The sequence below is a fragment of the Triturus cristatus genome, chromosome 11 (assembly GCF_964204655.1).
Source record: "Triturus cristatus chromosome 11, aTriCri1.1, whole genome shotgun sequence".
Lineage (NCBI taxonomy): Eukaryota > Metazoa > Chordata > Amphibia > Caudata > Salamandridae > Triturus > Triturus cristatus.
Window position 1 is genome coordinate 1,101,710,859 of NC_140594.1, and position 20,281 is coordinate 1,101,731,139.

General features: G+C 45.9%; 1 protein-coding gene across 4 annotated transcripts in view; it reads left to right on the forward strand.

Annotated features, from left to right (window-relative positions):
• The window catches only part of LOC146786071 (dehydrogenase/reductase SDR family member 4-like), a 392,893-nt gene that overhangs the window by 202,308 nt on the left and 170,304 nt on the right, over positions 1 to 20,281 (forward strand). For all 4 annotated transcript variants that reach the window (XM_085635503.1, XM_085635499.1, XM_085635501.1 and 1 more), the window contains 2 exons: positions 13,271 to 13,459; positions 19,893 to 20,070. In XM_085635503.1, coding sequence (XP_085491629.1) covers positions 13,311 to 13,459; positions 19,893 to 20,070 — 327 coding nt within the window. In that variant the 5' untranslated portion in view covers positions 13,271 to 13,310. The remainder of the gene's footprint in view (positions 1 to 13,270; positions 13,460 to 19,892; positions 20,071 to 20,281) is intronic.

Consider the following 20,281-nt stretch of genomic DNA (forward strand, 5'->3'; position numbering starts at 1 on the left):
TGAATGCTTCTCTTGCCCCAGGCGACCTACTAGATGGCGATTTCCCCCCCCCCACATCCTTAGAGACCCAGTAGACACGGCGGAACTCCAGGCCGCCATCTTGTCTTATTTCGAAACTAATGACCTCCCGGAAACAAAGCTTCCTGTCCTATGGGATGCGTTCAAGGCTACGATACACGGCACCCTCACATCTATCGCTATTGCCCGGACTCGGGAAGCCCGCTTGTACGAGGACAAGCTCACGCATGAAACCAAAACGCTTGAGAGACTGGATCAGGAGCGCCCATTAGCGATACATAAGCGGCGTTTAGCTATACTCAGGGGTCAACTCCGAGCACACAGAACCAATAAGGCCGAGCACGCTCTTCTTGCGCTGTGACAGCGCTACTACGACGGAGGGGACAGGGTGGGCACCGTCTTGGCGCGCTGCCTGAGAACACGGGGAGCTAAAGCGCACATTGCTAAACTCAAGTTAGGAGACGGGAATTGGGCCACTACAGAATCCGCTAAACTTCAAGCATTTCAAAATTACCATGCATCCCTCTACGCGCGAGACACGCCCAATCTTGATCATATATCGTCTACTTTAGATGCCTGCGACTGGGGCCCCCTTAACACGTGCCACTCCCAACTCTTGGATGAACCGATCACACAAGAGGAACTAGCCAGCGCCCTTAAGGTACTCCCACTCGGCAAAACGCCCGGCCCAGACGGACTCCCAGTCTCGTTTTATCGTGCCTTTTTGCCACAACTTCAATCATATATGTTACGCCTCTTCAACTCCTTTACTGATACAGTCAGGCCATCCACGGATATGGCTATGGTAGAAATAGCCCTAATCCCGAAGCCCGGGAAGGACCTTGCACTCTGCTCCTCCTTCCGCCCAATTACCCTACTAAACACGGATCTCAAACTCTTCACCAAAATACTCTCTAAACGCCTCAGCACACATCTTCCCGACCTAATAGAACCGGATCAGCTGGGCTTTATTCATCAACGTCAAGGGGCAGACAACGTGCACCAAGTCGTGCACCTGGTTGGGAAAGTGCACCACTGGAAGATACCCTCCTGCCTACTTTCACTGGACGCTGAAAAAGCGTTTGATCGAATAGATTGGGTGTTTCTCCGAGCCGTCTTGCAGAAAATAGTCTAGGCCCACAGATGATAGCGCGAATCATGGCCCCTTACCTCTCGCCGCTTGCCAGGGTAGGAGTCAATGGCCAACTCATACAACCTATCTCCATTCTCAGGGGCACCAGGCAGGTATACCCCTTGTCCCCTCTATTATTCGCCCTCGTAATAGAGCCACTCGCCATTATGATCCGCCGATCGCCCGATATCCATGGTCTTACCCTCAGGGGCATTGATCACAAGATTACTCTCTTTGCTGACAACTTACTTCTCACATTGTCTAACCCAACTTGCTCACTGCCAGCGGTGCACACCCTGCTCCAGTCATATGAGCACGTTTCAGGGCTTAAAATCAAGCATACAAAATCATGGGCTCGCAACCTCACGATTGCGGCTCTGCAAGCCCTTGTCCCTTACCAATGGGCAACTAGTTCTATTAGATACCTAGGACTTAATCTAACTCCGGATTTGGCCACCTGGTCCCAAGCTAAGTGGCAAGAATATAAAAATGCAGTCGTAACCGACCTACGAGCGTGGAGATCTCTGCCGCTCTCCTGGTTGGGGCGCCTCAATACAGTTAAAATGTCCTTTTTCCCGAACATACTCTACTTATTCCTGACCCTGCCAACGCCCATCCCAGAACACCAAATCCAGAGCCTACAACGTGAACTAGTCGCATTCATATGCGGAGGAAAGAGACCACAATTCTCCAGTAAAATCTTAATGCTCCCGCGAGACAAGGGTGGACTCGCCTGCCCTAATCTGTTAGAAGATTACTGGGTGTCTCATCTCCGCATTATACCGGCGTGTATAGTCTGGTAGAATGAGAAGGTGTGGTTCCATATGGACAGGGTGGTTACCTGTAGTCCTATCTGGGATCACGCTTGTCTCCCTCGTGAAAGACTGTACTCGAGATTTGGGACAAACTGGCCGTCCGCAGGGGTCCCACCTCTTTTCCATCTCCGCATACTCCAATTGCTCGCAACCCGCTATTTCCTCCTGCTCTCCGCCCGCCTTATTTCGCAGAATGGACGGACAAGGGTTGTAGAACAATACGAGACCTATTCCTAGAGGATAGCATCAGAACTTTTGCCCAATGCAAGCAGGAATTCCAGTTATCAGAGAGGGAGAGATTCCAATATATACAACTCCGGCACTGGATACAGGTGTCCTCTCTATCACAGGCGGCTACACGGCCTTTCACACCGTTCGAACGACTGGCCCGTACATTTGACAATTCTAAGGGATTAATATCTCGCATATACCAAGTCCTCCAGCACTCGCAATGCCTCAACCCTCACCCTTACCAACAGCAGTGGTAGGCTCTTCCTGACGCCGACATTGCACCCTCTCAGTGGGTACGCCTTTGGCATGACATCCCGAAGGCTTTCCATAGCATCCCCCAGCAGGAATCCGCCTACAAGGTAATGACCCAATGGTACTATACTCCCCTCAGGCTACATAAAATGTTCCTCAACTCATCACCTCTTTGTTGGCGCAGCACTCATGCACTGGTAGATTTCATACACATTTGGTGGTCGTGCCCTCTCTTGGCCACTTACTGGAAGGAAGTTCTCAGCCACATTAAACGGGTGCTAGGCCACCCATTACCTGAAAGCCTACTCACGATTGTTCTGGGCCTCAGGCCGGTGAACCTACGAGCTATGACTCGCCGTGATCGGCTACTCAGTCTCCATATGCTTGGAGCTGCTAAGCAGACCATCTCCCTCTATTGGAAAAAAGCAGAAACGCCCTCAATAAACGTGTTGTTCACCTGCCTGTGGCACACAGTGGCAATGGAGCTGCTCACAGTGCGTCTACAGTATCAAGACAACAAATTTACGAAACTGTGGAAGTCACTGGTGGACCACCTGGGGCGCTTGGAGAATGCTAGACTGCAGCCACCAAGGCTGCAGGCTCTACGCCTCTTTGATGATGCTGTCCAACTCACAGACCCAGATAGATTTTGGAATCCCACTGATTGACCACCCCGAGCTGCATCCTTACGTACCCAATATGACTTGGGTTCTGTAACTCTTGACACCCCGACAGCTGCTGCTACTTCCAGCCCCGCCCCACACGTCGCTATAGACATTAAATGGCATCGCTGCAGCTGCGCCCCCCAGCGTTGTGTGTTATCTCAGGTACATTGTCACACTGCCCCCGTCCCCCCCGCCATGCCTTCTTTCCTTTCCTATAGTCCCCTCCTCACCCCTCCTCTCTCTCTATTGGTTTTTATTACTGGTATATTGCTTACAGCTTTATTGGTGGCGCCTATATACAGTTAAGGCTTGGCTACTGGAGAAAGAGCTCTGAAGAAATAGCACACAGCCCCGCGTCCTGGCGACTTGGATATCGTCACAGTACAATCATAACTCTACGATGCCTGCGCCAGAGATACGTTTATGCGACGTTGTTTTCTGCTAGCACTGTAATTTACTGTAATGCGCAATACCCTTTACCCTATCTAACTAGGTCTGCTTAGCCAGCAATGTTTGATTTGATATATGGGCCACAGTGTACAGATTTGGCCTCTTCTGTATCATTATGTGGCGCTTGCCAACTGTAACACTGATTAATGCGCTATGGTCTTTTCTAAATGCTAATAAAAACGTGTTTGAAGAAAAAAAAAATTGTCAAAGACTTTACGAAGCACGAAAGGAAAGTTAATCAAGGACAACGTCTCGTTCCAAGTCTCCCTGCCCGCAGTACCCACCCTAATTCCCTTCCCCCGCAAGTGCAGTTACACTTTATGGTTAAACCCACATCCTTCCCCGATGCTCAATTGCGAAACCGCCTTCTTGATCTCTTATTTGAGTGGAGACACTGCCATGTAGGCAGTCCCTCTTGTGCAATCGGATGACCCATTGCTTTATAGTTGGTCTCAGTTCAAAACGGAATTTGTAAAGGTCTTCGACCGAAGAACAATAACAGGATCAGCTGATCAAGAGTTATTAGAACTCAAACAGGGAAATAAAGACCTTGTCCATTATCTAACCCAATTCAATCGCTTAATAACATAAATAAATTGGCCAGAGGACAAAAGAACTGCCTTATATTATCAAGGCCTAAAAGACAAATTAAAAGATTTGATAGCTCCAATAGATCCTCAACCTAGAACATGTGAAGACCTAATAGCCTTAAGTCTTCGGTTAGACCACAGAGTTTCGGATCGTAAAGGAGTCAAAAAACGGTTGGAGTTCAGACCTTCCATTCGACCTAAAGACAAAACACACTTTGTATCACAGGATACTAGTGAACCAATGAAGATTGGAGGTATACGAAACCCCTTAACCTCAGAAGAAAAAGAGTCTAGTCGGAGAAAAGGTCTATGTCTATATTGCCACAAAAAAGGACATTTTGTCAAAGACTGCTTAGCAAAGCCAAATACAACTATGACCAAAGTGGGAAACTAGAATACTCGGGGAACAGCCAGGAGACTTTCTTGAGTACTAAATCTTTACCTCCTGATCAATCTGTAGTCAACACATTGCAAATCTCCATTCCCCATCTAGTATTAAACGTACAATTCACCATTCTCAGCAAGAACCTAAAACTGCGGCGGTCATGGTGGATTCTGGAGACACCGGCAACTTTATCGATGCCACTTTCGCTGCAAAATTAGAAATACCTACCTCAGTAAAAACAAAACCAAGAATGGTTAATGCGGTAGATGGCAAACAATTAACATCTGGACTGATTACTCATTCTACTATTAAAGTAACTATGACATGTTTTACTCAGGATCAAACACATGTGGAGGAAATATCCTTTGATATCATTGATGCTCCCCAATTTGGTGTCATCCTCGGGATGCCTTGATTGACCAACCATAATCCCACAATAGACTGGTCTAAGAAAAGTGTTACTTTTCAGTCAGAATGGTGTCAACAGGAATGTTTACACCCAAAAGAGAATACGTCCAAACTCTTAGTTTAAGATCATACCAAGTCTACTGCTCATTATATCGCTACAGCTACGGAGCAGGACATAGAATTACCTGCAGTGTATGAAGAGCTCTGAAAACTTTTCTGTGAGAAAAGTGCTGAGATCCTTCCCCCTCACAGAAAATACAACTGTGAAATAGACCTTGTACCTGGTGCCAAGAATCCCTGTATGGGATCTATGCACTTACTGAACAAGAGAACAAACTTCTTATAGACTACCGAGACAAATTTTTGAAGAATGGTTTCATTCGCCCTTCCAAGTCTCCGGCTGCGTCCCCTCTGTTTTTTGTGCCCAAAAGTAATGGGGCATTACGCTGGTGCATAGACTATCGTGCTTTAAATAACATCACAATTAAAAAACAATATCCTCTGCCACTTATCCCCGTTCTCTTTGACCAGGTAAGATCAGCAAGTATTTCGCCCAAGTTGGATCTGAGAGGGGCATACCATCTCATATGTGTCCGAGCCAGAGACGAGTGGAAGACCGCTTTTCTAACTCGTTTTGGCTTGTTCGAATACTGCGTAATTCCCTTTGGCTTATGCAATGCCCCTGCGGTGTTTCAATTTTTTATAAATGATGTCTTACGATATTTTCTTGACAGGTATGTCATCGCTTACATTGATGATTTGTTGATCTACTCACAGTCCATCTCGGAACATGAGAAACATGTAGAACTGGTATTAAACACCCTGCGCCAACAAGGCCTGTTCTGTAACCTAATTGCGAGTTCCACACCTACAAAGTGGAATTCTTAGGTTTCTTATTGTCACCTCAAGGAATCACAATGGCACCCAAAAAAAGTTCAGGCAATATTAGACTGGCCAGAACCAACCTCAGTGAAAGCTATCCAGCGATTTCTAGGATTCGCTGATTTTTTCGTCGCTTCATCAAGCAGGGAAAACCACCATTTTAGTGGTGGACGACAGGCTGTCAAAGATGGCTCACATTATTGCTTGTGAGAAAATGCCAACAGAAACTCAGTTAGTAACCTTACTGGTTCAAAACATAGTAAGATTACATGACTTGCCTCGTACTATTACTTCCGATCGAGAAGCGCAATTTACGTCAAAATGTATGGAAAGCTTTGTGCGACACATTACAGATAAAAAGAAACTTGTCCACAAGTTTCCAGCCGGAATCGTATGGCCAAACAGAGCTAGAGAATCAGGTATTAAAACAATATCTACGATGCTATTTATTTAAACAACAAGGCTCATGGGTAAATCTCCTCTGGGATGCTGAATTCGCCTACAATAATTTAAAGCACGCTTCCACAAACATGTCACAATTTTTCACGAATCATGGCTGTCATCCCCATTACGCTCCATTGCTGTTAGCACAACCTCACACTAATATACCATCTTTGGACTCTAGATTACAAGGAATGACTGCTATTATAAAAAATGTACAAAGAAACGTACAGAAAGCAAAAACAAACTATAAAAAATTTGCTGATAGAAAAAGAAAAATAAGACCAAAGTACAAGACTGGTGAATTCGTCTGGCTCTCCACAAGAAGTTTTCAGTTAAAAAAGAAATATAAATTCCATCCACGATTTACTGGACCGTTTGAGATCGAGAAATGTGTAAATACAGTAGCATTTAAATTAACATTACCAAGTTCCATGAAAATCTATCCTGTATTTCACACTTCGTTGTTAAAACCAGAAAAGACCAAACGAAAAGCTGGTCCAGCACCTCTCCTCATTGGAGATCATGAAGAATATGAAGAACACAGTATAAAGGGTAGTAAACGCATAAAAAGAAAATTGTGGTATTTGGTTTCATGGAAAGGCTATGGTCCAGATGAAAACTCATGGGAACCAAGTGATGCTATTCATGCACCACATTGATACGTAAATTTCACTGACAGCATCCAGAGGCTCGCACGTGACTGGTCGTTTGAGCACTTTTAAAGGGGTGGCCTGTCATGATTCTGCCACGTCAGATTCCTGGTGTACCTTGTCTGGCACCTGTTTACTGTTTTCTTTTGTTTTTGCCAATGTTTTTTGAGACTTTGCCACTTGTCTGTGTCAATGCTTGTTGCAGACTATGATGTTTTCAAGGCCTTTTGTCCCTTCTCAGCGCCAGTAGTTTACCTGTGAGCTGGAATCTGGAAGCTAATAGGGACCACACCATGTTCTAGAAGCTTCTTCCTCAGCCCTTTAAATGGGGGCCACACCCTGTTCTCATTGCTGGTTATTGAGAACCCTGAGCTTGAGCAGCAGCTGTTCCTGTTCTCTGGTTGCTGAAAGAAGATTCCGATTGCAGCAAGAAGACTTCTGTTTTCTTTTCCCAGGTTGCAGATCCTCTCTCAGATACAATCAGGTAGGATCATTCCTTTCCTAACCAACAGCATTGTGAAAGGAACTACGTGCTGTGTTTTTGTTATTTCGCATTTTGAAAGAAAGTTGCATATCGTGCTGAAGTGCTTTTGAGCATTTACATGTTTGGTAATTTTGGCACTGTTGTACAGCGCGCTGAAGCGCTCTTTAGTCATTTACATTTTTGGTAATTTTGGCACTGTTGTACATCGCACTGAAGCGCTCTTTGGTCATTTACATGTTTGGTGATTTTGGCAACTTGGCACATCGCACTGAAGTGCTCTTTGGACATTTGCATATTGATGTCTGGCATTTTGGGCACATCGCGCTGAAGCGCTCTTGGGGGCATTTGCATACCTGATGACTTTGGCATTGTGTCACATCGCGCTGAAGCGCTTCCTGGACATTTGCATATTTTGAACTCTGATACATAGCGCTGAAGCGCTCCTTTGTGCGTTTGACTATTAATCTTCCTCATTAGCATATGTAACGTGTTGTGTATTGCAAAAAGGTTGTTGGAAGTACCACTGTGATATTTAACAGTGGTTAAAGCACCTCATTACGGAAACATTGTGTCTAAAAGCCAAGTGGCTCTTTATATGAATGCGTGCTTCGTTTTGAAACATGGTTGTTTAGCCAAAACATTGAGAAGTGTGGCTCAATGGTTTGAGCGGCAGACCCTGATGCAGAGGTCTGGCCTGGACCAGGGTTCGATTCCCGCCTCGGCGGGTCTTGGGCTCAATTTCCCCGGACCTGATAATTCTCGCCTCGGTGCCTATTCTAATCATGGGTCCCACTCTGCAACTCTGGGCAATAGCTTGCTTAATCTCCACAACGGCCCCAAAAGCGCTAGGATGCCTGGCTTCACCTTGGGGGTGCCCAGGAGTGGGCACTTCACAGGGAAAGGCAAGGAAGGGTTCCACAGCGGTATGTGCACAGCGCCTGAGAGACCCTTTCGGGGGTGTGCGGAGCGCTATATAAATGCACTACATTTACATTTACATTTATTCTTGAGAATTATAGGAACAGAAATTGCCAGTAAAGCCTGAGAAGACGTACACAACGACTGTTCTATGCATAACCTGCTTTTCTTTTACAGGTATGTTGTCATTGCTTAACCCATGTTAAATATAGTCAAAGAGTTTACGAAGCATGAAAGGAAAGTTAATCAAGGACAACATCTTGTTCCAAGTCTCCCTTCCCGCAGTACCCACCCTAATTCCCTTCCCCCTGTCTAACCCCATTGAAACACAGTGCAGTTAAGCTTGAGTCAAGGCTGCTGGAAGGTGGGCTTCTTGAGGGTACTGCTCCTGAGGAACCCAACGGAATTTGTCCAGTTCTGACATTTAAAAGGCCCTAGGGGACCTATGTTCCCTCCAAACTGCGTGCCTGGGTGGCCACGCAGAGTGTAATTTTCACCGCACAGGAGGCTTAAGGAGTGTGCAAAACAAACCAGAGAAGAGCTCTTGATGACCTGTTAAAGAATACAGAGTGAAGCGTGATATTTTTCTTCCTGACTCTGGAATGTTAAACGTGTGACTCCTGAGCCCCACTACTACCCTTCTTAAAAGAAAACAAAATAACTCACGGTTTTTGAAACTGCAATAGCAGTCTACAAGATTTACACATTTTGCAAGAGTGAAAATAAGGAGCCTGTTTGTGCGGGTATTACAATTTCTTAAATAAAAGCATACCAAAAAACACAAGGTGATTTATTTACATGCTTGTTGCAAAAAAATGTTTCTACTGCAAAAGCCCCGGCTGTTCCAAGACAATTGTGTTATGTTCAACCTTATTTAATTGAGGAGGTCAACAAAATGGCAAGCTGAAAAAATATAATAGCTCCATCCAAGGCACCCACCATACACTCTTTGGGGGCTACAGGGGTAGCCCCAGGGCGCCTGTAGCCCCAGCCGGCTCCCCACATGCTGTCGGAGCCGGCATTTTTCATGCCCACAAGGAGCAGCTATCACTTTTGCTCCCTCCAGGCAGGAGCAATATCTTGATATGTTTCCCTGCCCGCAACAGTGCGGACAGGGAAACAGATCAAAAGTCAGCTCCCATCTGGCAGAAGCATTTTTAAAGCTCCTTCCTGCTGGAAGCAGACTTTGTATGTGCTCTTGCGTGGCAGAAAATTAAAAAAATACTCCCTCCAGGCAGGAGCCAACATAGGTTTCCCTTCCTGCACTGGAAACCACTGTGTCCAAGGGTGGGCTCCCTGGGACACAGCTAGTGCTAGCCGGCCCCAGGGAATGGTGTCCCCAGGGCCATGGAAAGCTCGGGTAGGGGCACCGCACGGCCCCCTCCCCTTAAAATGTAAATAGTGACCATGGGGGATGGAGTCCACAGGGCCTTTTAAAGGCTTAGGCAGAGGGGCCACATGGCCCCCTTCCCTTTTTCTAGCATTTTGGCCCTGGGGGAGGGCTCCTCAGGCCTAAAAGGCTCTGGGGGGTCACCCATCCTCCCTCTTCTTTATTAATGAAATCAGTTCCAGGGGATAGCGTCCCAGGACCTTTGGAGGCTCGGGGAGGGGGCCATATGCCCCACTCTCTTAATTGAATACAGACCCAGTGGTGGGCTACCTGGGCCTATAATTGAGAAATGTGGCCTGGCAGCCATTATATTTTGATCCTATGAAAAACCCAAGGATCAAAGCAATTTTTGGAAATAATTTTTATTTTTGGCCAGGGGGTGGGGGTCATCCCTCTCGATCACTCCATGGGGCCTTCGGGAGCAGGGTTTTCTTACCTTGCGCTATTATATTTGTTTTCATTTAACACTTTAGGACAAGGGACTAACTCTCGCAAAAGCTCCTCGAACCTAACCATCCAGATATCTATATATTTTTTTAACCTTAATTGCTCAAAAACTACTGGACAATCTGCGTACCAAGGCCTATCTTCCTGCTAAATTTTGTGAAATTACGTGCAGTAGTTTTTGCTACACCCCTGTCTAAAGAAGTCTATGGAAAATGCATGGGTATTTTGCATTTTGTGACCCACCTTTATTCTCGGCCCTCGCTTGATGGATCACCCAAAACTTTCCATGCACAAACTAGTCAAAAAGTAGCACCTGTTTAGAAAGTTTTGTGGACATTCACTTAACTGTGCCAAAGTTATTAGCAACACAATAAACGCTTTTCCTATAGAACAGCTGACCTAACTATAGCTAATCAGTGACAATTGCCACTGGGTGATTACAGTTAGGACTGGGTTTCCATAGGAAATACATTTTTTGTTTTGCTAATAACTTTGGCGGCATTTGACTAATTTCAATTAATTTTTCCCCAAAAATGTTTCATTCACCTCAGCTCTGTATTGGAAAGTTTAGGGGTGGGGGGCTTAGAAAACGTGGCATCTCGAAATGCATTTTTCCCATGCAGTTTCCATTAGCACTACGTCCAAATGGCCGAACAGAATTGCACAACATTTGGCAGAAAGCAAGAGCTTGATCAGAAAGCTTGCTATTTGTGATTCTGTGTAAATCTGTTCAGTAGTTTTAAAGAAATTCAAATTCAAAATGTATATATATTGCAGGCAGTACTATCTTCCTGGTAGTACCTCAAAGTACCGCAAGCTCAAAGCACGTCTTCTGATTGACTGGCCACAACATGAAGAGAAAGTTACAGCTGCCATTTTATGACTTTGGGACCTGGTTGCTGAGTTGTAGAAAACAATTTTTTTTTTAAAAAAGGGACGAGGGAATAGGGTACTGGTACCTCAACCCCCTGGCCCTTGTGGAAGGGTGGACCCCAGGGGTCAAATTAAAAAGATTTTTGTCACAGCGCCACAAAACCGCAGCACTACTGCGAGGCTTAGCATGGACCCTGTGTATTTTTGCAGGAGTATTGCAGTGCTGTAAAACACGGGGCTGTGTGTGTCGTTGAAAGTCATGGTGGTTGACATGTAGTGGGGTGATGGTCGCTCGACGGGTGTTGGGCACAGGGTTGCTCTAATTAAGTATTGTATAAAATATTGCTTCACGTTAAATAAAACACCGAAATCCATTGATAGAAACTAAGGTAAAAGTGACATTCAAATAAGGTGAGAATGTCAGTTAAAGCATAACAATTTGAACTAAAGAACCCACTGAAATTAATCAGTTATAGTTAACTGCCCTCACCATGCACTGCTTATGACCTCACAGATTACCTCACTCATTATATATTCTATGACATCATTGTTAACATCAATACAACATCTGAAGTTACATAATTGATGACAACACTATGCATGGCAGGAGTGCAGTGATGTTATCAATGATTTCATAGAACATGTCATGAGTGAAGTAATATGGGAGGTAACTAGTAGCGCATTGCTCTCTCCAGTGAAGAGCATTTGGTTTAGCTGTTGCTGCACACAGCTCATGTGGATGTGGTACAACTGATGACATTATATCACCTTTGCTCCACTCCTGAAGTTTTCCTATTTGTGACTCTGGAAACATTTGGCAGCACTTGGAAACCCTAAGGCCATGCCAATGAAGTGCATTCTATTTAAATTAATTGTACTGAATTAAATAACCTGAATTCAACTGAGAACGGAGGAGAGTAGACCGAGAAAATGAGAGGGAGAGAGAAAGATCAGAAGCAAGAGGCAGTGGGAGAGAGACAGAGAGTAAGAGAGAGAGAGAGAGAAAGATAGAGGTTTATGTATGTATTTTAAGCACAAGCAAACTGGAATACTTTATTCACATATAAACAGACATATATTCGCCATGGCTAAGGTTTCCAAAGAGGAGTGCTAAAAGTCTGAGATCGAATCTCATGTGAGATTTTTTTATTCACAGAAATGCAGATGATACTTGTAAAAGTACACTTGCAAGAATTATCTGACAAAGAGTCAATTGTGTACGTATTACTGATAAGAAGCCAGAAGAAAGTATTCTGTATGGCCCTTAGTCAAAGGATGCTCATGTTAACCATAGTTCTTATGTCCTGATGCATTTTTCTGAAGATGACTCTTAGCCCCATCTATGCTCTAAATAAGAAGTAAAGACTCTGAGGTTACTTACTTTATTGTGGCTAAAGCTACCCTGGTTTCAGAAGAGACCCATGCAGGTAAGAGTGGTGGGGCAGGGTGAGGGTTCGACAGACGACAAGGAAATATTAAATAAATAATACATTTTCCCTTGTCGTCATCTGTTAGTCACCCCCCTCTCCCTGCCCCTACTCTTACCTCCACAGGCTTCTCCTGCCTAGTTCACACAGTCAGATTTAAGACTTGAGATGACTGGATTTAAGAAGGGAAGTAATTCACAAAATGTGAACTTGCAGTCATAAATTATTTTATTACCAAGAAATATAGTCCTGCGGTTATGTAGTATTGGCTCATGAAAAAATGCTAGGCCGGGTGGGCAGTAGCCATCCCGGAGCATAGCTAACTGAAAGATTGTGATCACCTTCAAATATGGGCTCTCTCACCATTTACCATCCTGGAAGTGGTCAGCAATTTGCTGTGTCAGTAGCAGGATTGAATCAAATTCTGTGGTGATGATTGGAAAGGAATACCCCCAAACTTTGTGGATGCTTAGCACAAGAAGCTTTTCCACAGGAAAAAAAATATTTTCCCCATGGAGGAAAGAAGAAATGTGCTATTGCTAAAAGCATCTGGTACTTCAGTAGGAGCAATTGCGCAACATGTATACAATACTAGTAAATAGGCACATCTAACAATTCAAAACCTTCCTTGAGATACACTGTGGAAGCTGCAACTGAATATGAGGTCATAAGTCTGAAGGTGTTGATTTTTAACTTCTTTGTAAATCTGGCCCAAGTTTCCCCCTGATAGAGCAAATTTCCACACTGTTATCCTGTAGCTATAAATACTGAATTCTGAAAACTATTTGCATTTCTTTTTTAATTTTAAGTTGGAAAATACTAGCAGTTCCAGAAATTAGAGAGATCAATATGCTGCAGTCATTCATCAGACCTCAGGCGATTTTTCGATCATCGGGGACTGCGAGAGCTTGCTGCTCCCAGAGGAGGAACTGCAGTGCAGTAAACTGGAACGCCATGTTTGCTGGGAAGGTCGCTGTCATGACTGCCTCCACTCAAGGGTAATAAAAAAACTCTTTCCTCTTTTAAAGCCACGGCTGTTTGTGTTTAGACATGCAAAACTGGGTGTCCACAACTGAGATGCATGGAGATATGGTTTAATTTACAGGGCTGAAGCCCCCACAATTGTTTATTAACATGGCAGTAATCAGTCATGCTGAGATGAGAAGGCACATGGTACCTATTTACCCTGTATTTCTGTTGTTCAGAACGATGTGCATTTGATCGTCCTACCCTAGATGGACCACTTTTAACACCTTCCATTTGTCTCCCACCAAAATATCTTCTTTACAAGGGTTTGGAGGAGGTTGCAAAGAAGGGGTGGGTGATAAATTCCACTCCACTGGCGGAAGTATCAGAGTTTTGGCCACTCAGCATTACGCATGTAATGTAGAGTTTTGGCCAAATTCTGCCAACCTCTGTGTGGCAGAGTTTTTTCATGTGTGTGGCTCGCCAACGTCAAGTTGGCAAGCGGGAGCGAAAATTGACATCCCCTAGCATGATTTTTAGAGGCGAGGAGGGCACTGTGCAAGATTTTCTCGATGTATGCGGTCTGGACTGTATGTGGTGAGAAAGCTGCCACTTGAGTAGAAAATCTACTTAACCGACAGCAAAGAACAAAGAAGCAGCACTCTCTGGCGTGCTGCATGGTGCCGTTCGTGCTGAAGAAGCTACCGGGGCTAACAATCAGCGCAAGCAATGCAACTTACCGATTTCTGCCTGTTCGCAAAACTCAGTGGAATCTCACAGAGTTTTCATGTAACTCTGTGAAATCTGCAGAGTGAAACTCCACGAGTTCCGCCCACTGTGCAGAGTCTGTGCCCATGGACTGGCGTGGGGGTTCCAACCCCAGAGAGGCCTGTTTGCTCCTTGTTAGCAATTGGGTTCTCTAGTTGGCAGGTTGTTACCCTGTCCAAGTAGGGACCCTTCTTCCTAGTCAGGATAAGGGGGATACACTTCTAAAGTAACCCCCTTGGTAGCTTGGTACGAGCAGTCAGGCTCATCTCAGAGGCAGTGTGTAAAGCATTTGCACATAACCAGCAGTAATACAATAAAAATACCACAAAAGTTTTCCACACCAGTTTTGGAAAAATATCTGTGTCAACAAGACCAAAAATGATGAAAAATCCACCATACAGTTCTTAGAAATATCAATAAGCAACAATTTACGTAAAATACAAATCCTTGAAGTCGATAGCTCCATCTGGGGCAATTACGATTTCGTGAACAACAAATCCAAACACTTCTGGCTGACCGGGGCGTTGTGTGCCAGCTACGGTGTCGGGAAGACCCGCAAAGAGTACCTCTAGCATGCAGGGCGTTGGACCTTGCAGTGAGCTCCGGAGGAGCGGTATCGGCAAGCGTCAGTTTCGGAGGTCGGCGCAGGAGTTGTCGGGCACTGGAAGTCACACGCTCTGCAAATCGAACTCCGTGAGTTTGAATTCAGGAGCGCCGGCATCGGCAGGCATCGGGGCTGCATTGTGAAGTGGAGCAATGCGATGTACAGTGCCCTCAGGTCGTGGTGCAGGCAGCGGCTCGGTGACAGTCATTCAGCGGTGTCGGTGAGACCAGGGCTGCAGTGCGAAACAGGGTGGTGCTCGTTGTGGTGCTGACCAGTGGTGTAACGATAATTGAGGGGGCCCCCTGCAAGGTATGTGGAGGGGCCCCATCCGGACTCTATCAGCAGCTCCCTAGCCAAAGTGCAGTGCTGAGGGGGGCCCCCTGGAGCTTGGGCCCCCCCCCCCATACTGCGGGGTATGCAGGGGTCTGTGTTATGCCCCTGGTGCTGACAGGTTACAGTGCAAGCAGCGGCGTCGTTGTTGCTGAAGTGCTGTCATCGGTAGACCTAATGCTGAGGTGCGAGATGAGGCTATGCAGTGTGTGGGGCCCACATGTCGCGGTGCAGGCAGCAGCATCAGATGACGATCTGGAGTCGATGGCACTGGCATCGGTGGGCCAAGGATGCGGTCTGGGACGGGGCGGTGCGTCGAGTAACCTATGAGCGGTGCCCCCAAACCATGAGGCAGGCAGCGAGGTCGATGCCAACTTAGAGCGGGGGCATCGGTGAGACTAGGGCTGCGGTACGAAGCGGGACGGTGCTCTGTGTTCTCCACGAGTGGTGTCCACAGGTCACGGTGCAAGCAGTGGTGTCGGTGACAGCGTCACGGAATCATCGGGGATACCAAGGCGGCGGTGTGCAGCGAGGCGGTGCAGAGTGCGGTGCCCACACATCACTGGCAAGCAGTGGCTGGGTGGTGGTGGCGGACATCGTCGTCATCGGCGGTGAGACCAGGGTTGAAGTGTGAAGTGTTGCGGAGCCCTCTGCAGTGCCTTCAGATCACAGAGTCAGCAGCGGCGTAATTGACGGCATTCGGTTACCTTTTTCCTCTGTGGCAGCTGAAACATCTAGTTCCAGAAGCCGGTACCCAGAAGATGTTGAAGTCTTTGATTTCCCTGAGACTTCCAACAGGGGACAAGCTCTACATCAAGTCTTGGAGATACTTAGGATGCAGAAAGCACAGTCCAGTCCTTTCCCTGCCCAAGACAGAAGCAGCCAATGCAGGCCAACCCAGCAAACCACACAGCAAAGTGGTAGTCTCTCCTCACAGCTCTTCCAGGCAGGTTCCTTAGTCCAGCAGTAATCTAAAGTTCTGGGGTCAGGGCCCCAATATTTATACCACATTTCCCTTTGAAGTTGGCACAAACAAAATTTCACTGGCAGTCATAATCCAGTTCTGCCTGGCTCAGGCCAGGCTCACTCCAGGGGTGGAGACGGCATTGTGGAAGACAGACACCGTCCATTCTGGTGCAAACAACACCTCCTCCCACTACTCTAAATGCAGCCAGGTCCATTCAGCCTGGCTAGGATCACCCAGGAAAGACAGAACACCCTGAACCCCCCCTTGTGTCTATCTAGTGTGAATGCACCTCCCCTCCTCCTGTCACTCTGAACCCAGACAGGGAATACACATAAGCAAAAAGAACAATTGTTGGACAGAATGCAGAACAATGTCATACATTCACTCCAGTACAGAGATCTGGGCCTAAATCCAGTGTTTTTTTGCTCACCATGCCATTCCAGTTTGGACCCAGCCATATGCAAATCAGTCTTGACCCTGCACCCCAATGGGAGCAGTCCAGCCAGAACTGCCAGGCCAGTTCCTCCCTAGACTGGAAACAAGCATCCTAGGACCAGTTTCGGGCTTTCAGCCCTCATCAGCCAGGATAGCTTGACTCCAGTGGCATAGAGAGCACGGAACCCACATCTGGGCATACCCGTCCCACTCGGGGTGACAAACAAAACCCCGAAACCGGTCCTAGGATGCTTGTTTCCGGTCCAGGGAGGACCTGGCTTAACAGTTCGGGCTGGACTGTTCCCATGAGGCACAGGGTCAAGACTGATTTGCATATGGCCAGGTCTAAACTGGGGTGGCAAGGTGAGCAAAAGAATGATGCATTTAACCCAGATCTCTTGACTGGGGTTGAATGTTTTGATTTGTTCTGCATTCCATCCATCAATTGTGTGTCTTTTGCTTCCTCGCCCTAAGTGCGCCGGGTGTGCCCAGCGTGGGTCCCGGGCTCACTGTGCCACTGGATTCAAGCTATCCTGGCTGAAGAGGGGTGAAACCCCGAAACCGGTCCTAGGATGCTTGTTTCCGGTCCAGGGAGGACCTGGCTTAGCAGTTCGGGCTGGACTGTTCCCATGACGCACAGGGTCAAGACTGATTTGCATATAGCCAGGTCTAAACTGGGGTGGCATGGTGAGCAAAAGAATGATGGATTTAACCCAGATCTCTTGACTGGGGGTGAATGTTTTGATTTGTTCTGCATTCCGTCCCTCAATTGTGTGTCTGTTGCTTCCAGGAAATACACAAAAGGCACACAGGATGGTTAGACAAGAAAATACCCACTTTCTATAAGTGGTATTTTCAAACACATAATATAAAAATCATTTTACTAAAAGATGTATTTTTAAATCCTGAGTTCAGGCATCCTAAACTTCATTTTTCTATCAGCTCACTATGGGAAGCTACCTTGGGAAAGTGTTACCAAGCAGCTCCCATGTTAACATATGGGAGAGAGAGCCTTTCAACAGTGAAAACGAAATACACTGTATTTCACTATTACGACTTGCTAAAATACACCAGCTTCATGTCCTACCTTTTAAATACACTGCACTCTGCCCATGGGGCTACCTTAGGCCTACCTTAGGGGTGACTTAGATGAAAGAAAAGGGAAAGTAAGGTCCTGGCAAGTGGGTGCATTTGCCAGATCGACATGCTAATTAAAAACTGTGCGCAGACACTGCAGGGGCAGGTCTGAGACACCTTTGAATGGCTGCTTGTGTGGGTGGCACAACCAGTGCTGCAGGTCCACTAGTAGATTTTGATTTACAGGCCCTGGGCACACACAGTGCACTGTACTAGGGACTTAGTAGTAAATCAAATAAGCCAATAATGGAAGCACCAATCCATGAACACAATTTACATGGAGAGCATATGCACTTTAGACCTGAATAGCACTGGTAAAGTGCCCAGAGTCCTAAAACCAACAAAAACAGGAGTTCAAAAAGCAAAAAGTCTGAGTGTAAACCCACTGAAAAAGTCAAGTCTAACACTCATCTTATTGTCCCTTACCTGCATAAACACTGAAAGAGCTACAGGTGTTAGATGCTGTGGTTTAAAATAGGTGCAGTAGCAGAAAAGAAACTGCTCAAGCCAACTATTTATTATAGACTACTAACTACAGGAGCTGCTATAAGGTTTGTGCACTGGAGATGTTATGCAAGTGCCCTGTGCGAAAGAAATAGTTTATGGATTTTCCTCTTCTGCTTGCACAAATCCAGTGCAGAACACAAAATGATGGGGCCACCTTGCAGAGTGTGAAGAGGGGTACGTGTCATCCATATCTCATCCATGTCCATTGCCTTGGGTGGAATGGGACCCCTGAAGGGTTGGAGGATGCCTCGGTGCCATTGGGACTGCAAGGGTAGGGCCTGTGTCATGCCCGTGCACAAATCTTTGTTATCTGCACCATGGTATCTTAGTATGTTCAGTGCTCTAAATCGGCAGGTACTGTCTAGTACTGAGTACCCACACTTCTTTAATTTGAAAGGCGGTGTACCTCCACTTCAAGGCACTGCTGCAGTACATTTAGTGGGAAAGTACTGGCACTTCTCAGGAGCAAACAGGTACTCTAAATAGTGAGTGCCTGTACTTCTGTATTTCCATTTAAAGCACTGAGAATGGTGTGCCATTTTCCACAGCTGGTAGGATACAGAGCATGCATTTTTATCTTTCTTCCAAGGGCTCAGTTACCCTTTTCCCTTAACTACCTTCCAGCTATCTCACAACTAAAGGAATTTATATTCTCAGGTTTGAGGGGAAGGCTTGGGTTCTTAGTTCTTGGGCCCTCGCAGGGAAGCAGACCTAGTTGGAGTTTCGTGGTTTTAGGCCCTGACAGCCTCCAGTCAGTACTTTGTCTCCGCCAGTGCCTGGTGACAATTTTGCACCAGTGTGACCCTGTGTTTTGGTTGCTCTTGGACGTTGGGTGCGAAAGACTTAAAACCAAAGATGATGGGTAACATATAGTGCTATCTGTGGATTTAAACTGTTTCCAAATCACATTTATGGTGAATTTGGGCCAGCTTGATGTAACGGTTGTCCTGCCAGTAGTCTCTTCTTTCGAGGTCTTTTCCATGGTCCTCTCATTATGGTATCTTCATTTGCTTGGCAGGGTTGCTAATATACCTGCTGAAAATCCACATTTATTTCTTGGTCACATACTGACCTGACGTGCCATCAGGTCCATTTTCCGGGTTACATAGCTAAAAAAAAATTCTTCTCTCATACCCTGACTTTCTACCACAAACCCCTCAATTTCCAGTTAGTAATCTTGATCCTTGGTGGCAATTACCAGTTTTCCCCACATTGTTCTTGATTTCTACAGTGATTCAGAAATTAGATTTTGGCCTTTGAGTAAAATAGATTCCATTTCCTTATTTTTGTTCATCTTCATATAAAGATATACATTTGGAGTTTTCATGCAGTAGACTAGCTACTAGGCACGTTGGATATTCTTTTATTGGAGTGGCTAAATTTGGCACTATGAAGTAACCATATAACCATACCAGCCAAGTGTTTATTGTTTGATTGTCCAGGGTATTTTGCATGTTATTGGTTAACACAGAGGTCCCTTTTCTTGACTGCCCATTTGGTTGAGAATACATTTTCTTAGTCTATCCTTCATGGGTGACACCATAGGGTACTTTCTCCCAATAGGCTCCTGGTTAGTACGGACACGCTACATATTCTACTTGCTTGTCAACCAATGCACATAATTCTACCTTGGAGGCAATCCTCACCTGCCAAACAAGTGCATGTAGCAGCCCTCGTTGCCTTGATGACATTTAATCTCCCTGCCCTTTTTTTATAGGATCGGGCTTGCCAGCGCTAGGCGCCTCGCACAGCATGGAGCTAAGGTGGTACTGAGCAGCCGAAGTAAAGAAAATGTGAACAGGGCAGTGGAACAGCTTGCTGGAGAGAACCTGTCAGTTTCAGGAATAGTTTGTGATGTTGGGAAGAAGGAAGACAGGAGCAGACTGCTGAAATTGGTAAGATGATTTGCAAATTCCTACCTACCATCTTTCACTTATATATGAATTTGCAGGTTTTGCTACTAACCAACATATAGGGAAACTGGAGCATCCTTTCAGATTGGTATATAATGGGCATCAACTCCCATTCTCAATCACAGAATCAAGACACACTACTAGGCCAATATGGAGTACATAAATTTACCTAAATTGCAGCTGACCCTCACTG